This window comes from Orcinus orca, chromosome 15, assembly GCF_937001465.1.
Source record: "Orcinus orca chromosome 15, mOrcOrc1.1, whole genome shotgun sequence".
Classification (NCBI taxonomy): domain Eukaryota; kingdom Metazoa; phylum Chordata; class Mammalia; order Artiodactyla; family Delphinidae; genus Orcinus; species Orcinus orca.
Window position 1 is genome coordinate 73,956,921 of NC_064573.1, and position 25,107 is coordinate 73,982,027.

The following is a 25,107-nucleotide window of genomic DNA, read 5'->3' on the forward strand; positions in this document are numbered from 1 at the left end:
GGTATAAAATATGACTGCCTACATAGACATAAAATTATCTTTAGATGGTTTAGATTAGAAAAATTAGACAAGTGAAACCGAATCTGTCATTTGCTTTGAATGCCTGTGGTTCTAAAAAGCTCCATTTTTTAAACTTCCAAGCCGCCAACAAGTATATTTTTCATTTAGGACATAAATCCAGTAGCATAAATTTCCATAAGTAAGAAACCCAAAAGGGGCAACGACTGAAAAACTAGCAACTTTGTGAGCATAACCACACAAAGAGCATAACCACACAATCGTGGTTTTCACCAAGATGTTTTTAATATACATACTCTTATTAACATGGTAATAGGTATTAGTTTATCACAGAATTAAAAATCCTAGACCCGCTGAATGTTGAATTAATTGTCAAAAGTTCACTTAGCCTATAACTGGTGAATTTTTATGTAGCAACCTCAGGTTAAATGAATACATAGAGAATGTGCATAAAAGTATGAGTGAAATCACATGTTTAGAGTTACAGATACCAGTTTTCACAGGATTCTAAATATACCCTTGCCTTCTGAGTCCACTTTCTGATATCACCCATGTTTTCTTATGTAACAAACATCCTTTTAGTATTTCTATTGTGCAGGCTAGTATTCAATTTTCTCCCAAGGGACAAACCCAGATCAAGCCTTCAGCTTGTCAGGAAAATGTTCATTTAGGTAATAGGACTGTCCTCTACAAACTATTTCCTATAATTCAAATTATCCACATACCCAAGTTATAACAACTATTAATAAATTCCCTACTTACATTTGATACAATGGAGACCTGTGGAAGTAACATACTATCCTTAAATTCTAATACGGACTAATAAGTATTTAAAATTTGATAGTCTCACAATGAATTAATCACAAATATTTTCTCTTCCTAACATTTCAATATATAAAAGGATTAAAGCATAAAACTGCATTAAATTCATTAAACATATATTAATTCAGATTCATTTTTCTATACATGGCTCTTTTTCTAGCCTGATCTTTTACTACAGGTCATGATTTGTTATAAATTCATGTAGTTGGTATGTAATATGAAAACTCCTCAAGAATAATGGTTCTTGACTTTGGGGGGGTCATAAATGGCCTTGAACATCTGATAAAAATTATGATGATACATATGTTATTTAAAACTTTGGGAGAGCATATTTATGAACCTCTGAAAGGCTTATCCCCATGAAGAATTCCTGCTTTAAAAGTACAGAACAGTGTGTTTAGAAGGCTACCTTTTATTGAGAAAAGAAGGACAATAAAAATACATAAATTTGTCTTTCTAAATTAATTTAATTTCTCTTTGCATAAAAAAACTCTGACAGGATAAACAAAAACTAATAAATAGAGCTACCTATAGGGGGTAGGGTGGGGCAAATACTGAATATACAAGGACACGGGAGTAAGATTTCTCTGCATATACCTTTTATATTGTTTTCACTTTCAAACTCTGTAACTATTTTCAAATATTAAAGTGCAAACACTAAATGCCAAATTCCAGAAAAAGCAACCTCTGTTGTGGAAGGTTTGCCTCTCATTTTCTTGGTCAAGAATGTATTTAGAAAAACTAAAAATAGAACTACCATATGACCCAGCAATCCCGCTACTGGGCATATACCCTGCGAAAACCATAATTCAAAAAGAATCATGTACCACAATATTCATTGCAGCACTATTTACAATAGCCAGGACGTGGAAGCAACCTAAGTGTCCAGCAACAGATGAATGGATAAAGAAGATGTGGCACATATATACAATGGAATATTACTTGGCCATAAAAAGAAATAAAATTGAACTATTTGTAGTGAGGTGGGTGGACCTAGAGTCTGTCATACAGAGTGAAGTAAGTCAGAAAGAGAAAAACAAATACCGTATGCTAACACATATATATGGAGTCAAAAAAAAATGGTTCTGATGAACCTAGGGGCAGGACAGGAATAAAGACGCAGATGTAGAGAATGGACTTAAGGACACGGGGGAGGGGGGAAGGGTAAGCTGGGACGAAGTGTGAGAGTGGCATTGACATATATACACTACCAAACGTAAAATAGATAGCTAGTGGGAAGCAGCTGCATAGCACAGGGAGATCAGTTCGGTGTTTTGTGACCACCTAGAGGGGTGGGATAGGGAGGGTGGGAGGGAGATGCAAGAGGGAGGGGATATGGGGATATATGTATACATATAGCTGACTCACTTTGTTACACAGCAGAAACTAACACAACATTGTAAAACAATTACATTCCAATAAAGATGTTAAAAAAAAAGAATGTATTTAGTGAAGATGATGCTAAATGAGTTTTTTACATTCATGAAGCAGATGCTAAATGTGAAAACAGTTTATACTAACAGTAATGATAAGGTATTTACCATTAAACACAGAGCTGCTTTGAATTATTACAGATTCATGCTAATTCATGTCCACAGCCAACAGTATGTATTAGCTTGGAATTAAAAAAAATGAAAAGTGACTGGAAGGACATTAAAAACGGTGAACTACGTAAAGCAAAGTGCTTTGTACGGCACACTGTAAATGCTCAATACAAGTATTGCCTGAATTCCACAGGCAGCATGCACTAATCACAAGCTGAATGTACCAAGCCATGAAAAGGCATGGAGGAATCTTAAAGGCATATTACTAAGTGAGAGAAGCCAATATGAAAGGCTACATTCTGTATAAATCCAATTACATGACATTCTGGAAAAGGCAAAACTATGAAGACAATAAAAAGATCAGTGGTGGCCAGGGCTTGGGGGGTGGGGAGGGATGAACAGGTAGAGCACAGAGGATTTTTAAGGCAATAAAAGCACTGTATATGATGCCATAATAATGCACACATGTCATTATGCATTTGTCCAAACCCACAGAATGTACAAGACCAAGAGTGAACCCTAAGGTGAACTATGGACTCTGGGTGATTATGATGTGTCAGGGTGGGTTCATCAGTTGTAACAAACGGACCACTCTGGTGGGGATGTTGATAATAAGGGAGGCTGTGCATGTGTGGGGGCAGGAGGTAGACGAGAAATCTGCACCTTCCTTTACTTTTGCTACGAACCTAAAACTGTTCTAAAAAATAAGGTCTTAAAAATATATATAGCTGAAAAAGCGAAGGGCAGCCTACCTGCCTGGTCCTCTTTCAGGGTGTTGGAGATGGTGGAGCCGGTAAGGGCAGCCAGCGTTGCGGATGGCGAGGCTCGGTAGCGTGAAAGTCTGCTCAGAAGCATCTCATTAATGCTTTTTGCAGATTCGCCCTCTTTTCTCATTAGAATTGTGCGTTCCTGAAGCGGGTTGGCTACAAATACACCATTTTCAACCTAATATTTAAAGAAAAAGAGGTCCTTAAATGATATCTGTTTCCATTCATTTAGCAAATTTCTACTTGAGAAGTGTATTATTGTCATCTGGTTACTCAAAAACATTTCCCAAAATTGTACCTGAGTAGGTGTATACCCCAAAACCTAACTGCTCTACAGAAACTGAGAACAAAAGGAAGGCTACGAGAAGTTTGAGAGCTTTCATTTTTCATAATAGCCCAGATTTTAAAAGTAATGAGCTAAGTTTAATAGGTTCTATGGAAGGCTGTTGATTAAAATTCCTTATATTGAATTCCACAGGCAGCTCTCACTAATTACAAACTTCTGACAGGTACAAGTAAGATGAGAGGAAAACAAGTCAATCAGATCTTGATTTACCACTAAGTACAACTATGAGGATAATGTCTTCTTGAAATATAATTGGCTAAAATCCAAACTCTGTATTAACAGCAGTCAACACTAGCCCCAGCTGCTTGGGTACTGGCAGAGCAATCGTGGAGAAAGGCAGACTTTGTCTGCTAAAAATATACGCCAGCTTCAACTGGATCCTTGCTGGTACTTGGCAGTTCTTCCTTCATCACTTGATTATTCCCCAGAAAAATCTCTGGAGTGGTGATTCCAAAATTCCTTCACCAAATTTTGAGCTTGGCTTTAAGCAGACCACCTGGCTTTCTTTATTGCTAAAAAGATCCAGACCACTTACTGTAAGCTGCTCCCACTCATCTCTCTTCCCACTCAAGAATCTTTGTATCCAGCCTCATTTATTCCTTTCCTCTTTTTTGTTTTTGCGGTACGCGGGCCTCCCACTGTTGTGGCCTCTCCCGTTGCGGAGCACAGGCTCCGGACGCACAGGCCCAGCGGCCATGGCTCACAGGCCCAGCAGCTCCGCGGCATGTGGGATCTTCCCAGACCGGGGCACGAACCGGTGTCCCCTGCATCACCAGGCGGACTCTCAACCACTGCACCACCAGGGAAGCCCTATTCCTTTCCTCTTAATCCAGAGGAAGAAGCACTTCACCTCATGTTATTTAAGGAAGAAGCACTCTGCCTCCTCTCTAACTGCTCCCTCAGTTATCTCCCATCTGCCCCTTCACGCTCAAGGTCTCCCTCTCTGATTTCCTGGTGTCAGGTATTCACAGGCCTCCGGGATCTTAAACAAAACCTTGGTGGCCCATTGCAATACCATCCCTCTTCTCCACTCCCACTCACTATCAAATGTCCCAAATGTATCTCATGCAGCCTCTGTACCCACTGCCCCCTCCAGACCCAGGCTCCTGGATCTGGCTGCAGTCTCAGAAACAGATGCCACTAGCGAAGGTGGGCAGGACTAGAGATAAGAGAGAACAGGAGTATAAAGCGGCAAGGCTTCCAGAAGCAAATAAAAAAACAAAAAGAAGTACAAAGTGAAAGGGTGGTAGCAGAGAAGAGGCAAGAGAAAGAGAGCAAATTGAGGAGCACAGCCAGGCGAGGTTCCCGGAAGGGCTGGACCTGGTGGGGGGAGGCTTTTACAAGACATTCACAAATGGTAAGGGAATGAGTTTCTTAGAGAGTTCGAAATCCTGTTTCTATTTCCTCCCCTCTGCTTTTTAACACTTTGCAGCTACTTAACTCAGCTCCCTCTAACAAGTGGACATTCTTGATGGGCCGAGAGTAACGTAGAACCAAAATCAACCTTTTTCTTGACTTCCGTGTAGGTTGTGCCACGGTTGCCAGAACTCTTAAGGTTGTCCTTCCTCAGTCTCAGTGGTAGAACACAATCCCAGTTTGTTTCTTTTTAACATGAACACTTACCTATGTGTAAGGGACTCTTCTAATGAGCAAAGCCAAGATAGTTCCTGCCCTCCCTGTTCTCCTCTTATTTGCTGGTTCCCATCTCCACTTACCTAAATGGGAGTTTGCTTAGAGTTAGACCCAGCCTCTGGTGTCTAAGACCTCTGCCTGAAACACTCTGTCCCTAGATCCTCCTATGTGTGGCTGGTTCCTTCCCATCATTCGGGTCTCAGGTAAAATGTCACTGCCTCAAAGAGGCCTCCTATGATTACCAATCTAAAGAGGAATCTCCTCCATCCACCCACCCACCCCCCACAAGCCAGAGCACATCACCCAGTTTTATCTGCACAGCATTTACCATTCTCTGAAATTATTTTACTCATTAATTCATTGATTGTTTGACCTTCTACCTTCCCCGCCCCAACTGAATATTGGCTCCCTGAGAGCCGGGATCCTGCCTGCCTTGTTCACCATAACATTTCTAGCACTCAGAGGCACGCAGTAAATACTTGAAGCTTTGCTGAGTAAACAAATCGGTGCCCTGGCCCAAATCCAATACCAGCTCTCCGAGGTGGCTCCCACGTTTCTATATACAGACCCAGCCTTGCTACTGAGATCTAGTGCCGCTTCTCCAACTGCCTCCCACTCCCCAGCATTTCGACTGGAGCAGCCTTCTGTCGCCTAAAATTTAACACGTCCACATCTTACCACATCATTTTACACACACACACACCCCAGCTAGATTACCCTTTACCAAGTATAGCTCTAGTTCTGTTGCACGACTCCAAATATGACCCTTCAAAGGCATCCAGATAAAAAGCAATCACTTGGCATTCAGAAGCATTACCCAGACTAGCCCTATGAGAAAGACAGCAGATAGCTTAAGAAAAAAAATCGTATCATTGTGTTCAAGTGCTTCGAAAATACTGAAAAGAAAACCTGATAAAGCGCCTGTGAGAAGCAAGGAGGACTGGGCTTTGGTGCCCAAGTGGTAAATCTGGGAACCTCTGTCCTTAGCTAAGAAGCTCTTTGGGATGAAAAAGCTACTACTGATTTAGAAAGGAGGGGAAGAGCCTGGGAGGAGTAAGAAGCAGCACAGAGTTAGTAACGATGAGAAGCTTCCCTCTGGCTCCCTTCCTGGCCCAAGCACCTCAAGCCCGATGACCATCCAGCCTCTCAACTGGTCTCCCCATTTCCACTTTGGCCCCATATGCTTTACTCTCCACACACCAGCCAATGATTTATTTACAAATGTAAATAAAACCATCTCCTTCCCTGTTTGAAACCCTGCAGCAGCTTCCCAACACACTTATAATAAAATCCAACCTACTGGTAAGGTCCACAGGGTCCAACATCCACTGACCTCCCTGGCTGGTCTGCCTCTGCTCCCCCTTTCTCACCACACTTTCAGCCGCACTGCCTTCTGTCGCCCCTCCAAAATGCCTGTACGCTAGGCCTGTACTTGCTGATCCCTCTTCCTGGACTGGACTAGTTCTGGTTTGCCCGAGACTGTCCTGGTTTTAGCACTGAAAGTCCCATGTCCCAAGAAATCTCTCAGGCCCAGGCCAACGGGGATGGTTGGTTGCCCTCCCTGGCAGGATGGATGGCTGCTTCTCATCATTCTCGTCTCAGTTCAAATGTCCTTCCTCAGAATGGCCCTATCTGCCAGGCAAACTGGAGCGGCTCCCCACTTCCATGCCCCCTCACTCTGTATCGCATTATCCTGTTTTATTTTCTCCCCAGCATTTATCACTTGCTGAAATTATTTTGTTCTTGTTGTTTCCTTTCTTACTCATTCCCCACACTCTAATGTAAGCACCTTGAAAACAAAGGCTTATTACCCTGCTACCCAGACAAGGCACTGGATTAACACAGGAAGGATGAATGAAGGGCATCTCAGTCAGCCAGATCATAATTTAAAGGAAATAATAAACCCATCAGGTGAAGGGGGAGATGGACTTCTATGAACACATGAACACTCTATGACATAAATCACAGCAAGATCCTTTTTGACACACCTCCTAGAGAAATGGAAATAAAAACAAAAATAAACAAATGGGACCTAATGAAACTTCAAAGCTTTTGCACAGCAAAGGAAACCATAAACAAGACCAAAAGACAACCCTCAGAATGGGAGAAAATATTTGCAAATGAAGAAACTGACAAAGGATTAATCTCCAAAATTTATAAGCAGCTCATGCAGCTCAATAACAAAAAAACAAACAACCCAATCCAAAAATGGGCAGAAGACCTAAATAGACATTTCTCCAAAGAAGATATATAGACTGCCAACAAACACATGAAAGAATGCTCAACATCATTAATCATTAGAGAAATGAAAATCAAAACTACAATGAGATATCATCTCACACCAGTCAGAATGGCCATCATCAAAAACTCTAGAAGCAATAAATGCTGGAGACGGTGTGGAGAAAAGGGAACACTCTTGCACTGCTGGTGGGAATGTGAATTGGTACAGCCACCATGGAGAACAGTATGGAGGTTCCTTAAAAAACTACAAATAGAACTACCATATGACCCAGCAATCCCACTACTGGGCATATACCCTGAGAAAACCATAATTCAAAAAGAGTCATGTACCAAAATGTTCATTGCAGCTCTATTTACAATAGCCCGGAGATGGAAACAACCTAAGTGTCCATCATCCACTGAATGGATAAAGAAGATGTGGCACATATATACAATGGAATATTACTCAGCCATAAAAAGAAATGAAATTGAGCTATTTGTAATGAGGTGGATAGACCTAGAGTCTGTCATACAGAGTGAAGTAAGTCAGAAAGAGAAAGACAAATACCATATGCTAACACATATGTATGGAATTTAAGAAAAAAAAATGTCATGAAGATCCTAGGGGTAAGACAGGAATAAAGACACAGACCTACTAGAGAATGGAGTTGAGGATATGGGGAAGGGGAAGGGTAAGCTGTGACAAAGCGAGAGAGAGGCATGGACATATATACACTACCAAACATAAGGTAGATAGCTAGTGGGAAGCAGCCGCATAGCACAGGGAGATCAGCTTGGTGCTTTGTGACCACCTGGAGGGGCGGGATAGGGAGGGTGGGAGGGAGGGAGACTCAAGAGGGAAGAGATATGGGAACATATGTATATGTATAACTGATTCACTTTGTTATAAAGCAGAAACTAACACACCATTGTAAAGCAATTATACTCCAATAAAAATGTAAAAGAAATAATCATAATAATTTAAGGTTTAAAAAGCAAAGTTAAAAATACTTCCATGTCCCCACAGTCTACTCCACTACCTCCCCGCTGATTTCTCTCCTTTTTTCATTGCAAACGTCTGGAGAGAATTATCTATTCTTCACCACCATCTTTTCCACCTCACTTCTCAGCCAGCTCCATCTGGCTTCCACCCCTTACCCTCCCCAACAGCTCTTGCTAAGGCTACCACCAATAGCCTCCATATTCTCCATTCAAAAGACCTCTTTCAGGCTCAATCTTGACTTCTGAACAGAATTCAATGCTGTTAATAACCAAGTTCTCCTTCTTATAAAAATTTATAAAACTTTATAAAAATTTAATTTTTTTAAAGTCTTTATTGAATTCGTTACAATATTGCTTCTGTTTTATGTTTTGGTTTTTTGGTCACGAAGGCATGTAGGATCTTAGCTCGCCGACCAGGGATCGAACCCAGATCCCCTGCATTGGAAGCCGAAGTCTTAACCACTGGACTGCCAGGGAAGTCCCCAAAATTTAACTTTTTATAGCCCCTTTTTAAACTTTTAAAACACATAGAAAGATGAACGGTGGAAAGCAATGCCTTCCCCACTACGTTCCCTCCTCAGACGCAACTAATGTTTCCAGTTTCTTGTGATGCTTCCACTCATTCAACAAGTATCTAGTAATCACCTATTGTGTGCCAGGCACATTGTTCTAGGTGCTGGGGACACAGCAGTCAATAAAAGAGAACAAAATCCCTGCCCTGGAGCTGACATTCTAGGCAAGGGAGACAGTCAATAAATAAGCAAATAAACTGGCAGTAATAAGAGCCACAAAGAAAAAGCAAGGTAAAAGGGATAAGGAGGGACAGGATTATATTTTACATAAAATAATTTATAAAGAATTGTCAGAAAGGTCTTTCTGATAAGGTGATATTTGAGCAGAGACCTAAAATAAGTGAGAACAAGCCATCTGGTTACCTGTGCGATGACAGCCCAGCACAAAGGTCCAGAGGGGGGAGCACATTCAGTGTGTTTGTATGTCAGCAAGGAGACCAGGTGTGGCTAGAGTGGGGTGAGAGGGGGCCCAAATCACACAGTACCTTTACAGAGGTGAATGGGATTTGGGAGACACTCTGAAGATAAAGCAGACAGCATATGACTGGACATGGAATTTGGGAAGGAAAGAAAGAGGAATAGAGAGGGACACCAAGGTCTTTGGCCAGCACTGAAAGGACACAGATGCCATGAACTGAAATGGGAAAGCCTGCAGGAGAAGCAGGTCTGGAGTAAAATCATGAGTTTGGTAGAGGGCATGTCTAGCGTGAGGGAACTATCAGACTTCCAACCGGAAAAGTCTCATATTCTGTGCATATACAAACACCCACCCACATCAATACGCATCTAGAGCTTCAGGGACAGGTTTTGGCTGAGGAGCAAATTTGAGCATTATCTGTATAGAGATGTGTTTCAAGCTACAAGATAGGATGAGATCAACAAGGGAGTAAGAGCAGATAGAGAGAAAGGGTCCTGGAAATAGGTCCTGGTGCCCGTGACTGTTGAGAGGTAGGGAAGACAGGCTGGGCAGGAACAACCAGTGACAGGAGAAGTCCTATGGGTGTCCCAAAGTCCAAGTGAAAACCTTTTCAAGAATGGCAGAGGGGGTGAAGCCACGTTAAATACTGCTAAAAGGTCGAGTAAAAAGAAAACTGAGTTGCCCTTGAATTGACTACTGTGGAAGTCCCTGATGAACTCGGGAAGAGCTGTTTTGGTGGTGTGATGAGGATACAAAACTGATTGGAGCAGGTTCAAGAGAGAATGGGAGGAAAGAACACAGAACAGTAAAAATAAACTCTTTTAAGCATATTGCTGTAAATGGGAGCCAAAGAATAGGGGAGTGGAGGCGGGTGTGGGTCAAGGGAGTTGGTTTTGATTTTTCAAGGCTGGATATCCTCTCATGTATTTGTACGCTGTGGTGAGTGATCCACTGAGAGAGGAGAGCTGTTATCATAGGAGAAGGACAATTCCAGAGAGAATCCACGCCTCCCCGCCAGCCACAACTTTTATCATACAGCAGGTAGTGATTATACACAGTGCTCTGAACCTAGCTTTCTGTACTAAACAATATAACTTGGAAATTAATCTACTTCAATAGATGCAGATCTGCCCCATGCTTTTTAATGGCTACACAGTGTTCCCTTCTGTGAAAGTACCATAGGCAGAAAGCCAGATAGATATCTATGTTTACCTTCCCAAGTCAGCATTTTATTTTATCTTTTAAATATACTTTTGATGTGGGCCATTTTTTTAAAGTCTTTACGGAATTTGTTACGACATTGCTTCTGTTTTATGTTTTTGGTTTTGTGGCCACAGGGCATGTGGGATCTTAGCTCCCTGACCAGGGATTGAACCCGCACCCCCTGCACTGAAAGGCTAAGTCTTAACCACTGGACCACCAAGTCCCCCAAGTCAGCATTTTAGAAGCTGCTAAACTAGTGGCCGGTGATGCTTAAGAATTTTTTATCTTATGATGAAAAATTTCAAAAATGCAAAAATAGTGAATAGTATAGTGAACCTCCATATATCCATCATCCAGATTCAACCAGATACGGCCAAATTTAACCAGATACGGCCAAATCTGTTTAACCCACCCATCTATTTTTGCTCAAGCATTTTAAAGCATATCCCAGACTTGGGACTGACATATACACACTACTATATATAAAATAGATAACTAATAAGGACCTACTGTAGAGCACAGGGAACTCTACTCAATACTCTGTAATGGCCTACATGGGAAAAGAATCTAAAAAAGAGTGGATATATTTATATGTATAACTGATTCACTTTGCTGTACACCTGAAACTAACACAACACTGTAAATCTACTATACTCCAGTAAAAATTTTTAAAAATAAATAAAGCATGTCCTAGACATCATGTAATTCCACTTCTGAATACTTCACTACACATCTCTAAAAATATGGACATTTTCTTATATAATCACAATGCCATCATCATACTTTAAAAAGAAGAATACGGCTTCCCTGGTGGTGCAGTGGTTGAGAGTCCGCCTGCCGATGCAGGGGACACGGGTTCGTGCAGGAAGGGACACTACTACTACCTAGAGCTGAGGAACAAGTAATAAAAGGTTAACTATAAGTTACAAAGATATTCTCCTCCAAAGAGGAATTAAAATGAATGAAATAAATACATTAGGAAGAAGGAGGAAAGAAAGGGGATGAACTGAGCCAAATGCTCATCTATCACAGCAAAAAACAAAAAAAACAAAACACACACACACACACACACACACACACACACACACACAATATATATAGGGTTAGTAAACCAAGAAACAGCAATATAAGCCTTTTACTTAGAAATATGAAAGCAGCCACCAGAAGAAGGAAAAGCTGACACCATTAAAGTAACTGTCTATAAGGAACATGCTAGGGATGGGGCAAGAGACTCTCACTTTTCATTATGAGCCTAGATGTGCTACCTCAAGTTTTAATCCATGTACATGTTTTTCTTTGATATAGATATTTTTTAATTTAACAAAAGCATATAAGGGAAAGGGGAATTCTTTGATGTTTTCCCATTATTCTTAGGACAAAGACCTAAATCTTTTAACTAGCTCGTTAGGTCTGTTTAAAAACAACTTTTTAAAAAAGGCATTTCTAACAATTTAATTATGAACGCATCTTCTAGTAGTACAATCTCTAGCAGATCAATTCAAAGACTCACTCTGGCTAAGACATTTTATAAGAAAAGATAATGATTTGACAATACTGAGAAACTAGATAGAAAAAAAAAAAAGAATGTACAGTTAAAGGTTACTAGACTGACAGTTAACTGGCAGGATGGATGACTTCTTTCCCAGAACAAGTTTTAACCCCATTAAAGTTTATCAGAAATTGCTTCAGTGTTTTTTTTTTCCTTCAGGAATGCTAATTTCTTCCCAGAAGGAGGTTGTAAATTACATTATATAAAAAGGTTTTGTCACAGACCTGGCTTGGGGCAATTTTTTCTTTACAAGTCTCTACAAATATTATCTAGACCAGTGCTGTCCAATAGACCTTTCTTCAATGATGGAAATGTTCTCTATCTTTGATGTTCAACATGGTAGCCACTAGCCTGCCACATGTGGCTACTGAGGACTTGAAACGTGGCTAATGCAACTGAGCAACTGAAGTTTTAATTGTATTTAATTCTGATTAATTTAAATAGCCACATGTGGCTACTAGCTATTATATTAGACAGTGCAGATCTGGACCATCATGGTTTCCAGTCTCTCTTTGCCCCAAGCTCTTCTCTCTGCACTCAACCACTCTGGCCCGCTGTCCTTTCCAATAAAACACATGCTCGCTCCCTCCACAGAGCTTTTCCATTTGTGGTCTCCCTTTCCTACCATGTTCTTTCCTCCCTATTCCCCAACTTCTTCATCTGGTTAGCTACTACTTTTCCTTCACTACCTCAAATTATGTTGTCCACGTATCTGTTCACTTGTTTATGGTTAATGTTTTGTCTCTCCACCACCACCACAACTCAACCCACCCGCAAAAATTCAAGCTCCATTTGAGCAAGGGTCCTGTCCCCCTTGCCCATCACTGTATTCCCACCACCTAGATACCACCATGCCTGGTTCTCAGTAGATACTTAGCCAATATCTAATGAATGAATGAATGACTGCCTTCTCACAATATCAACTGTCATCTCTCTTGGGGACTCCCAATATCCATCTGTAGACCCAATCTTGCTAGTGCAATTTAGTTCCAAATTTCCAAGAAGCTTATGAGCATTTCTACTTAAAAGCCCACTGTCTATACATTAACTATCCTTATCTCCACTCTGTTGCTAGATTAACCTTCAAAAACCTTGCCTTTATTTGTGTCATACAACTCCAAACAAAGAAATCTTCAAAGACATCCAAGAGAGAAGTCAATTTTCAGGCAAGAGTGAACACACTGTACAAGTACTCCAAGTTTCTTAGGTCCTTTGTAAACCAATTATAAAAAGAAAGCAAGTAAAAAATGTCTCTGCAAAGACATAAAATGAGAAACTGAAACTTACCACAAGTTCAAAAATGTCCATGAAGACAGAATGTCCCTTAGGTGTTTTCTCATTCAGACTGGCAGGAGACCAGATCCAATAGAAGTAAGTACCATCTGAAGAAAGGTGCACGGTGCTCATAGTGCTGCCCACAGGGAGGTGATTGGCTGGCATTGGCACCATCTGGCACACCTGAACATGAAAGGGAGGAAAACTTCATTAGTGTGACATGTAAATTCTGATTCTATCAGTTCATCATTAATGCCATTAAGTCCAAGAAGAGAATTCAATAGGCCTCCTGGTCAAAATAAAACTGACATTTACCTCTAAGAATAATATATGAAAATTATATGACAGAAATATAAGAGTTCATACAATGGGCCATGCAATAGATTAAAAGATTCCTGAGATTAATTCCCATTACATTTTAATAGGAAAAAGTATTACTAAACACTTTGAATCTGCTATGCACGTGTGTTTTATCAAACACTTATTAAAAACAAAGTTTTTTAGGGGATATGGGGATATATGTATACATATAGCTGATTCACTTTGTTATACAGCAAAAACTAACACAACATTGTAAAGCAATTATACTCCAATAAAGATGTTAAAAAAAAGAAAAAAACAAAGTTTTAGAGAAACAGTACTTTCTGAAATTCCCTTAGTATATAAATTTAAGGCTTAAGTATATTTAAAGGACAGGAACTATATCTTATTCATCTTTATATTCCCAGCACCTAATTCAGAGTCTAACTCAGAAATTAATAATTATGGAAGGAAGGAAAAAAGCAAAGGTGAGAAAAAAACAAAAGGGAAAGCAGAGAAGAGGGAGAAGGAGTAAAGAGATGAAGGTACACACAGATCCTCACTTTGCACGTGAGGGCTTACTGAAATTCACCACGACCAGCAGAAGGAAAAAGACAAACACCCATTCTCTGTATTAGACATGAAGCATGTGTTTCTAATACTAAACATCTTTCAGTTTCAGTGTAATGAATAAGTTCTGCATATTTCATATTAAATGTGCAATTACATACTAATTTTTACTGCCAGAGAAAAGCACTTAAAATAAGAGAAAATGAGAATCAAGAGAACTGCTGACTAGGTTTAAAAAAAAAAAATCCAAGAATAGAAACAGGACTGAAAATCCCCAAATAAAAATAATTAGAGAAGGTCAGGTGTATTTAGGAGACAGTAAGAATGACCTTCAGTTACTCCATCTCTTCGGGTGGGTCACTAGTTTTCCTAAGGTTACTTTAGACCCCTGAACTCATTTCATATGAACTTTTTTCCAGACTTGTTTTTGCTACCTCAAAAGTTAAAAAAGTCATTTAGTTGCTATAACCACACTTTGCAATCTGTAATGCCAAGACATCTAGAAAGTTGACAGCTACTGAATGGCTTAAGCTACCCACAAATTGTTCCAACGCACCAATCTAGTTAGTGAGAACACTGCTTTCTTGGGCATCAAAGTTTTTGCAAAAGCACAGAGGATACTGACATTACTTCAAATGTAAACCACGTTCCAAGATTTAACATCTGTTTAAGTCCCCAGGCTATTTCAAATTGCCTGTTCAAATGAGAACAGGCAATGTTCTCATCTATCTGCATTACTGATAAGAAATGAAGTTAATTTGGCATCTATTAGTTATTTTATTCATCTAACAATTTTTGAGGGCTTCCACTGTGGTGCAGTGGTTAAGAATCCGCCTGCCAGTGCAGGGGACACAGGTTCGAGCCCTGGTCCAGGAAGATCCCACATACCGCGGAGCAACTAAGCCCACGCGCCACAACTACTGAGCCTGTGCTCTAGAGCCCGTGAGCCACAACTACCAAGCCCGCGTGCTGCAACTACTGAAGCCTGCGCATCTAGAGCCCGTGCTCCGCAACAAGAGAAGCCACTGCAATGAGAAGCCCGTGCTCCGCAAGGAAGAGTAGCTCCCCTTCGCCACAGCTAGAGAAAGCCCGCGTGCAGCAACAAAAACCCAACACAGCCAAAAATAAAATAAATAAAATTAAAAAAAAACAAACAATTTTTGAGCACCTCCTATGTGCTCTGCAGATGCAAAGGTGAGCAAGACTGTTCTCCAGGAAAGGCACAGTTGAGTGACAGACAAGAAAAGATGTAACATCCCACTTAAGTCCTGGATGTGACTACTCTCAGGGCACTCACTCCACAGATAGTAACTCTAACCGTTCAGTTTGACTTTGGCTGAAAGGCAGAAAGTTGTAGCATAAAGAGCTCAAACTCTAGAGCAGATGGGTTCAAGTTCTCATGCTGCCATTATTGTGTGGCAAGATACTTAACCTCTCTAAGCTCACTCCTTCATTGAAGGACAAACACTTACTGAGTGCTTACAACGTGCCTAGCCTCAGGTGCCTTAACTGTAAGATGAAACTGCCGTAGTCACACCTCACAGATAAGGAGAGGAAGTGTATGTAAATTGCCAAACCCACAGCCTGGCAAAGAGAGACACTGTTATTATCAATTATCAATCAAATGTTGTGCTACATTCTAAGGACACAAAGATGAGTAAGACAGGGTCCTGACCTAAAGGTGTGTGTGTGGTCTTGGGGAGGAGTTCGACACAACAGCAGGCGATTTCAGTATAATATAGCAAGTGCCATAACAGAGCGCTTTAAGAGCACCAAGGATGAGCTCAATCCCAAGCGCACAATGATTTTATCTAAACTCATTTCAAAGCTCCCATTCCCACAGAAAGGCTGTTTAGAACAAATTGAATAGGGAGATAATGCCTTCCCAAAATAGATCTAGTTAAAAAAAAAAAGCTGGGATTTATACCATCTTTGACTCTCTAAAATTTTTTTAATCCTAAAAAAAGTTTGTTGGCCTTAGTAACTCTTAGAGAGCACATTCACTCAGATCATGTGGGAAAACTTAAGACATTAGAGAAAAAACAGAATGCCCAAACGATGACAGTTAAAAGGATGTCACTCCGGCAGGAAACTATATCAGCTGTGTTATTATTCCTTCTGATGATGTCACAAACTTCCCTTACTGTCGTCAAAATATAAAACACAAAGCCTTGGTGTTCTGTTTACCTGAAGGGTATTCTGGTCAATGACCTGGAAAAGAGAGTGAGGTTTATTGTCAAAAGATACAGGCCGGTGGAGAAGACTGCCACTGCCAAAAGCAATCCATCCTGGTTCCAGCTCCTCATTCCGGCAGTACACAAAACCTCTGTGGGGAAAAACGGTATACAGGCTAAGTCACCAGGTCATGTCTGAAACCCTGCAATGAGTTACAACAGACAAAACAACATTTCCCTCCTAATTTCTTTTCAATAACTAAGTATGCAAAACATCTGATGGAGAATAAACATATTATATTAACTTTGAGACTGACAAACTATGGCAAATATTAATTTCCCACAACAAATTGGAGAGGAGAAAAAGTTGGGGAAACGGTCTAATTGAATATACATAAGGATCTCAAACTGTGGTTTCTTTTGGCAGCAATTCATAGATCTTATATTCCAAATGAAAAAAAAAAATCACCACTGATCCAATGTCAAATCCAAGAACAAAAAGACTTAACTCGAAAAATACCCATTTATCAACATGGAGAAGTCATTAATATAAAAATTCTGATCACAGAGGAATTTCTGGCTAGAAGCTAGAAACAATGATTTTAGGGCTACCAAACTCTTTATAGAGTCAAAACAAAGCTGAAATGCATTAACAGAACCAGAGAAAGAAAGTGACAATAAGAGAAAACCAGTCATTCAGACTTGTTTAGTCACTCATCAGTCTATGGGGAGTTAGCACACACTCCCGGGTGTCTTCATCACAGATTTAGGTAATGAGGAAAACGTTCCAGCCAAATCATTCAGCAAGTTCCATGCAACTGACCTGAGAGTACCATGTAATCCAGACCCCAATTTGCTTACTCCTCTTCCAACTGAGTTAGTAGTATACAGGTAAAGACCATCTGCCGTGACACAGCGTCCCAAGTCAGCATCTGAAATCGTTTTTTCACAAGTAAATTATATACATGCTTTTTCTAATGAAATTATAAACGTGCTTTTTCGAATGAAAAAGCCATTAGGAGGCTGAATGAAAGATAATCTCCCATTTCTTAAATAAGTGCTTCTTGGGAATTCCCTGGCAGTCCAGTGGGTTAGGACTCAGTGCTCTCACTGCCGGTCCCCAGGTTCGATCCCTGGTCGGGGAACTAAGATCCCTGCAAGCTGCACAGTACTGCCAGAAATAAAAATAATAAAATAAGTGCTTCAACGTGACTTCCAGGGAAGATGGCTTGAACACCTGAAACAAAACTCCAAAATGAAGGTAGGATTAGAGACCAAGATCAGGGAAAGAGGTCAGATAGTTATTAGCAGAAGAACCTGGTTCAGTCTCTGCCAAAGATTTGTTTTCCTTTTTTTTTTTTGAAAAGCAAAAATACATTCCTAACTCCAATCTGAAATGACTAAGCATACAATACTTTCGCTAAGGATTGTGTAATAAAAAAGGTGTGAGATTTAAGAGTTTGGGGCACTTATTAGTTGACCTTGGGCCTCTTTAAACTTCAGTTTCTTCATCTGTAAGATGAAGATAATATGTACCTCAAGAGTTACTGTGATGGTTAAATGAGACAACATAGGTAAACACCCACACTGCTCTCTGGTACAAAGCCAGGGCCCCATGAATGGCAAATGATTTTATGTTGATAGACTGATGATATACATTGAACTAAAATCTACTCCTTGTGGATTTTCCATCTAGAGATCCTAATTTTAAATTTCTGGAGTGACACAGCACAAAAGTATAATATCACTTCTATTTAAAAAGAGCAAGTATGTTTACCCTCAGGGGTATCTTCCCCAAGCTTAAAACAAATAGTATCTCTCTGAATGATAGTAAATGGTTTACTAACATATTCTAGAGAATTTACCTTAATAAGAGAGCTTACAAATAAAACTTTGTTTTTATTTTCAAAATCAATCCACTTACTATGTTTAAGTGGAGTTTCTCTACTATTTGCCATATTATAAGAAATCCAGTGTAACAGCACTCAAATTAGTACTCAGTATGTGGTTATCTTAAAAATTCAGCCTACTAATCCAAGATAACCAAGACTTGTTCCTATTAGTTCTTCAAAAAACAGTTAAAAGTAGGTAATCATTTTCAAAATATTAATTTCATTCCTTAAACATTTTATTTTAACTTAAAACTTATAAATATACATTTATTCATCACTCTTTAGATTAAGGCCAAGGCCTTTTGAGTATGGATCTGACAAGGAGTGAGAGTCAAGGTAACAGAGTAAAACAAGATTGGCCAGAGTTGACACTTGTTGAAGCTGAGTGATGGGTATACAGGGTTTACTGTAGTATGCTTTCAACATCTGGGTATGTTGAATGTTTCCACATATTAAAAATTAAATAAGACTACTTTTTAAATTTTTATAAGAAAAACATTCTCTAGCCAGGAGCAAAACCAAAGGTACAAGAGAGTGAAAAGCATACAGATCAGCTTAATACCATCATCCTCAGTAAGAAATTACTCCAAAGGAGATACTAAAAGGAGTAAAAGGAGAGAGTAAAGAAAGGAGTTTTGGTTTTGTATGAATTTATAAATTTCCACCTATAATGTTTAAGAACTTCTTGGGCATTGGAGGCTTTTTGCTTCTCCTATTGACTCTAGTTGAGTCAGTGAAGATAGTAACTCACATCCAGAAGTCTTGCCTCTGTTCCTCTCACCACTTTCACATGACTGTCTGGAAGAAACAGTGGACCGTGAAAAGGCACAGGCACTGGATGAGAGGTGTGGGGATGGCCCACTGCTTACACTGAACCCCATTCCCTTACAGTTACCTAGGAAAGCTGTCCCCATCAAAAGTGTGAGAAGGGGTGGGCAGAATAGACTCTGAATCCCACTCTAATTTCTTAGAGAATACAATTTCTTAGAGATTGGCTTTGTTGAATCATTCTAAAGCATTCCATTTTTAAAAAAAATAAATTTATTTATTTATTTAAATTTTTTTTGGCTGTGTTGGGTCTTCGTTGCTGCACACAGGCTTTCTCTAGTTGCGGTGAGCGGGGGCTACTCTTCATTGTGGTGCGGGGCTTCTCATTGCGGTGGCTTCTCTTGTTGCGGAGCACGGGCTCTAGGCGCACGGGCTTCAGTAGTTGGTGGCACACGGGCTTAGTTGCTCTGCGGCACGTGGGATCTTCCCAGACCAGGGCTCGAACCCATGTCCCCTGCATTGGCAGGCGGATTCTTAACCACTGCACCACCAGGGAAGCCCTAAAAGCCTTCCATTTCTAAATGTAAATAATTCCCTAGGGTTTTTTAAATTCCTATTTTATCACTTATAATCACAAGTACCAATTACAATAACAAACAGGTTTGGAAGCAAGGCAGACTCTTGGCAAGCCTGCAACTCCGTAGGTGGGAGCAGCAATGCACAGACTCTAAGAAGAGCCTACTGGCCTCATGGGTTTTGTGTGCCACGGCACCGGTCAGTACATCTACCAAGCGAATAGAGGCCTAATTCACCTGGTAAGTCAGTTAACTGCAGGTCATTTCAGAGACCTTCTGCCATTTTCACTGAGATCACAGAATAAACAGATATGTAATACCTGTAAAACTGTAAAAACATTTTAATCTAGTCTCCTTTATTTAAAGGGGATACTTAACAATTCATGCTCCTTTGAACACTCTTTTTTTTTTTTTTTTTTTTGGCTTGTAGGACAGGAGGTTCACCAACACACACACAATAAGTTACTAAAAGAAACAGCATCAGGCAACAAGACCTGATACTCTATTCGTGGACTTAAGGCTCCCATGCCCAAATTCAAATACCTAGGAATTTAAGTAATTCATGCTTCCTTGGCAGGACTGTACGGATGATCCTTTTCCCTTGAGATAGTAAAACCTATCCATTTTCTTACCTCACCGAGTATCAGCTTTTATACTTTTACTGATAAAGCAGACAATGATTACCGTGTATAGGAACCTTGAGCTCTTAATTAAAAGGAATACAGAGTTATATCTAAATTGTTTTCCACAATTATCTAAAACCACTCTTTTCATATCTTAATTTCAATCACAGGACCAAAACCCTTGCATTACCTTTATTTTCAGAACTGGAGCCAGTGTTGCTATCTGGTGCAGGCAACATGTCTTCATACCCCCATGATACTATGTGTTTGCCACCAAGCAAACAGGAGGGGGATCCAGGTCCCCCTTCCAAAAGCAACAGCCTAAATAGGGGAGATAGAGAATCATAAAGACACCGAGACTATCCATTTCAGCAAGAAGATAAAGGTCTACTTAACATCTCAAAGAGCAGAAAACTAAAATAGTTCTACACAAATACTATACATCTGAAAAGACATTAACACTACGTATATTTTTAAATTAGAAAATTACGAAGTAGTGCTTATGGAAATGTTATAATAAAATTGTAGCTGTGTGTAAAATGCATATATTTTACATGTATACATATCTGAGAGAGAGATAGAGAGAAGGGGTGGGATGGAGAGAAAGGGGTATGAACTAGGAAAAACACACACAACATTAGGAGTGGTTATCTTTGAGTAGTGAGATTATGACTTTCACTTTTTTCTTTATACCTTAACATCTTATTATCTTGAAACCTACAATAAGAATTCATGACAAGCTATTGCATTTTTTTTACCACAAAAATTAAAAAATGAAAAATAACATGCTCTAGGAAAACCTTCCAAGAAGGAAAGAAACAAAATTCTTACTTAAGATGAAAATAACATACTTATTTAAAAATGAGTCATTAATTGATTAAAAAAAAAGTTTAGCAATTTACTTATTAAAAGAGCTTTTATGCACAAGGATCCCTTGTGTAGAAGGAGGGTGAGGATCCAAAGTGACAACTTACCTATACAGCACATCGGCTACAGGCAGGGACCCTAGATCTGTCTGCTTCTGTAATAGATGGACTGTATGAACAAAAGTTTTCAATGATCCCCTAAAAATAAAAGGAAGGAACAGAAAATCATCACAACTGAAACGTCAAATAAGGTTGTTAATGTCAATTTTATTAACCACACGGGGAGCTTCCAAATTGAGTCTGCTTCTGCCAATCAGTAGATGTGTTGTACAAAATGTCAAAATAGACGTGATTCTTACCATGCCAGTTATGATATTCTTCTTGTATTTGCAAAGGTAAATAATGTTCCCCTAACATAAAAGTTCAAAACATAAAGCTCAAGCACAAAGAATGTGTGGCTATTATGCCTGATACTGTTTCATCATCAAGTTGATCTCTAGCTGAAGGAGATATTTCATAGGAAAAGGTTATATTTAAAAGTGTAGCAGTATTTCTAGGCTTAATTTCTTAATCTCTTTGTTAAGTTCATCCATTTTACATAAACATCTCACACATTAAATATGACTGAAGAGGAAAACATTCAAAAATTAATACTTTGTGCTGAGAGGTGTCCCTTCTGCTTTCCCCTGCTGTGCAGTATGTGACCGTAATGCTTGCAGAGCTCACTAAGACCCAATTTCCTTTTGGTTCCCAAAGCTTGAGGCTCTGGGAAGTCTATACTTTGGTCAGCAGGATCTAAAAGAAGGTAATTTTAAGATGCACGAGACTTACCTGGCCAGATCCCAAGTATAAATCACCACAAGAACATTTCCTGAGCTAAACGATCGCCAGTATCAGATGGGTTGACTTCAGATTGCTACCTTATTCTCTTAGCCAAGTCTTTAATTGCTAGGTATCACGTGCCTAAACCCCAAAAAGAAATGGAATACCTAACACAGGACCAAGAAGGCCTAGAGTCCTCCTTTTTTTTTTTTTTTTAAATTTTATTTATTTTTTATTTTTGGCTGCATTGGGTCTTTGTTGCTGCACGTGGGCTTTTCTCTGGTTGCAGCAAGTGGGGGCTACTCTTGGTTGTGGTGTGCAGGCTTCTCATTGTGGTGGGTTCTCTTGTTGGGAGCACGGGCTCTAGGCGCACGGGCTTCAGTAGTTGTGGCACACGGGCTTAGTTGTTCCGCAGCACGTGGGATATTCCCGGACCAGGGCTCGAACCCGTGTCTCCTGCATTGGCAGGCGAATTCTTAACCACTGCGCCACCAGGGAAGCCCGAGTCCTCCTCTTAATTGCCCCTTTCACTATCTCTGGTGTTCAAAGAATCAAAACCAAAGAACCATATAAGGCAGGGAGGCAGGAGACACAGTATAAAAGCACAAGTTGAGAGTCAGGACCCACAGGCTCTGAAACCCGGCTCTGCCACTCACCAGCGGCACCATCTCAGTCCTGTTACCAAATTCCTATGGGTTTTTACTTCTTCATCTGTCCAATAAGGATACCTCCCTGGGGTACAACGAGGTTAAAAGAAAGGGGCAAAGGCACAATGGAACATTTAAGACATTAAACCAAATATAAGATATTATTAGCTGCCAGATTCAGATTTTAAGAGTAAAATTTAGGGACTTCCCTGGTGGTCCAGTGGGTAAGACTCCATGCTCCCAATGCAAGGGGCCCGGCTTCAATCCCTAGTCAGGGAACTAGATCCCACATGCATGCTGCAACTATGTCTGCATGCTGCAACTAAAAAGGTCCTTCATTCTGTAACTAAGACCTGGCACAGCCTAAATAAATAAATAGTAAAATTGAAACACCTTCCATGGCTCCTAAGCCCCTACACGGTCTGGACTCTCATCTCCTGCCCCTCTCCTGCTACCATTGCATTCCAGCCACCCTGCTCACTTTGCTGTCCTACCCCAAGCACAGAAAGAGGATCAGATTTGTGCCACTTGCTGCTCCTCTTGCCTGGAACTCCCTGTCACTGGCTTTTTTGCATGGCTGGCTGGCTCTCATCATCTAGGCCTCAGCTCAAATGTCTCCTATTCAGTAAGGCCTTCCCTGTTATCTCTAGCTAATGCCGGCCCCCACCTCCACTTAAGTCATTCTCTATGATTAAAATATCTTGATTTGTCTTCTTACAGTGAACATCCCTCTCAGAAATTATCTTATATATGCATTTGTTGCTAGTTGTCTGACTCTCTCAGTCTCATGTAAACCTTGCAATTTTAGGAACCATTTACCTTGCTCACTGCTGTATCCGCACTGCCTAGTAGAGTCTCTTGCACGTGGTAAATGAGCAATAATGACTGACAAAATGAAATCCACTCAACTGTAAGATTAGAGACCATGAGTCACCATGAGTCATTATTTCCCTAAGACCTAGCAAGGTTCCTGGCACATCAGATATGTTCAATAAATGTTAGTTGGTTGAAATGAATGAACATCTTCAAAATATTTTTTTGGAAACGCTGTTCTGTCTTTGAGAGCATCAATCTCAAAAGTTCAATAATATGCTCCTAAATAACTTCATTAAAGGAGATGATCTAACACTGAAAAGTAAGTGACTGAGGTAAATAAAGTCCAGAACAAGGTGTTAATATTAGCAATAATGTAGGCACCATCTAAAACAAAAACAAAAATACACACCCAAGAAGAAGAAAATAAAAAACACTCATTTCAATGTTTCTGCTGAACGGAATTTGGAATCTCAAGTACCTGAAGCGATTTCAATAACTCTCTCTTGGTTCAGACTAAATTAGGGTACATAATAAAAAAGTGAGTTTTATGATCCCATGTTCATTAAAAACATTTGAAACTAAAGAGTTGATAATTGGGCTTCCCTGGTGGCGCAGTGGTTGAGAGTCTGCCTGCCGATGCAGGGGACACGGGTTCGTGCCCCAGTCCGGGAAGATCCCACATGCTGCGGAGCGGCTGGGCCCATGAGCCATGGCCACTGAGCCTGTGCGTCCGGAGCCTGTGCTCCGCAACAGGAGAGGCCACAACAGTGAGAGGCCCCCATATCACACACACACACACACAAAAAAAAAGAGTTGATAATTATTCCAAACATCCTAAATCTGTCTAAAGATAGGACTATCTAAAAGCAAAATTTCCCAAAGTAGGACTTTTGCATTAATAACAAATCTATTTAGGGCTCAAAACTGTCTTCTGCATATCCAAAAAAAATAAATCAGTCCAATATAAAGCCTTTACAGGGAAACTTATTTCAGTACCACCCAATAATGTCTCCAGAATTAAGCTCATGTCAGGATTTCCATAATCAACCACAGTCTTCAAGGATCTAAAACTAGGCTATGACAGTTTGCTGAGGGCAAAGAAACTGACAATAAATGCTGCTGCCATTGTGCCTTAAAAATAGCTTCAGATTCAACCATTTGAAGGTCAACTTTGAAACCATAAAAATAGGGAAAGGAGTCTTATAGCTAGGAACTTCATAATCCTCCAAGAAGAACTTTTCCACATTCTCTTTGCTAACAAAAGGAATAACTCAATCAAAGAAAAAATTATGAAGGGAGAGAGATTAGTGACACTAATCTATCAGACCGCGGTCCTAATTGGTCCCTAGACAATTAGGTTAGAAGAAAGCAAAGGTAGTGAAACTTTTTCTCACAAATATGTGAGAGTGATCATACAGTTTACTGGGCAGGAGAATGTATGAAATCCTCTCCTGGAAAAGTAACTCCAAGCACATTTCCTATTGACAGTACATCAGTAACATCAACTTACAAATGAAGGACAGTACACTATTAAATCTTGCTACACACAGAGAGATCTTTCAGTTAAATTGATGGAGCCAAGCGTCAAGGTCCAGAAATATAATTTGTGACCAAGTCTGTGTGACTGAGTTCAGGTGAGTAATAACCCATTCACTCACTGACATACTCCTTACAGACATGCAGGAA

General features: G+C 40.0%; 1 protein-coding gene across 10 annotated transcripts in view; it reads right to left on the reverse strand.

Moving 5' to 3' along the window:
- HECTD4 (HECT domain E3 ubiquitin protein ligase 4) overlaps window positions 1-25,107 on the reverse strand; it is a 197,348-nt gene that overhangs the window by 115,793 nt on the left and 56,448 nt on the right. For 8 of the 10 annotated variants that reach the window (XM_012537331.3, XM_033408587.2, XM_033408588.2 and 5 more), the window contains 6 exons: window positions 21,245-21,334; window positions 20,461-20,591; window positions 17,236-17,344; window positions 16,426-16,564; window positions 13,381-13,551; window positions 3,137-3,329 (listed from right to left, as the gene is read on the reverse strand). In XM_012537331.3, the coding sequence (XP_012392785.2) occupies window positions 3,137-3,329; window positions 13,381-13,551; window positions 16,426-16,564; window positions 17,236-17,344; window positions 20,461-20,591; window positions 21,245-21,334 (833 nt within the window). Of the gene's footprint in view, window positions 1-3,136; window positions 3,330-13,380; window positions 13,552-16,425; window positions 16,565-17,235; window positions 17,345-20,460; window positions 20,592-21,244; window positions 21,335-23,424; window positions 23,529-25,107 lie in introns of those variants that run through there. The other 2 variants (XM_033408590.2, XM_033408591.2) reach the window with 2 other exon arrangements.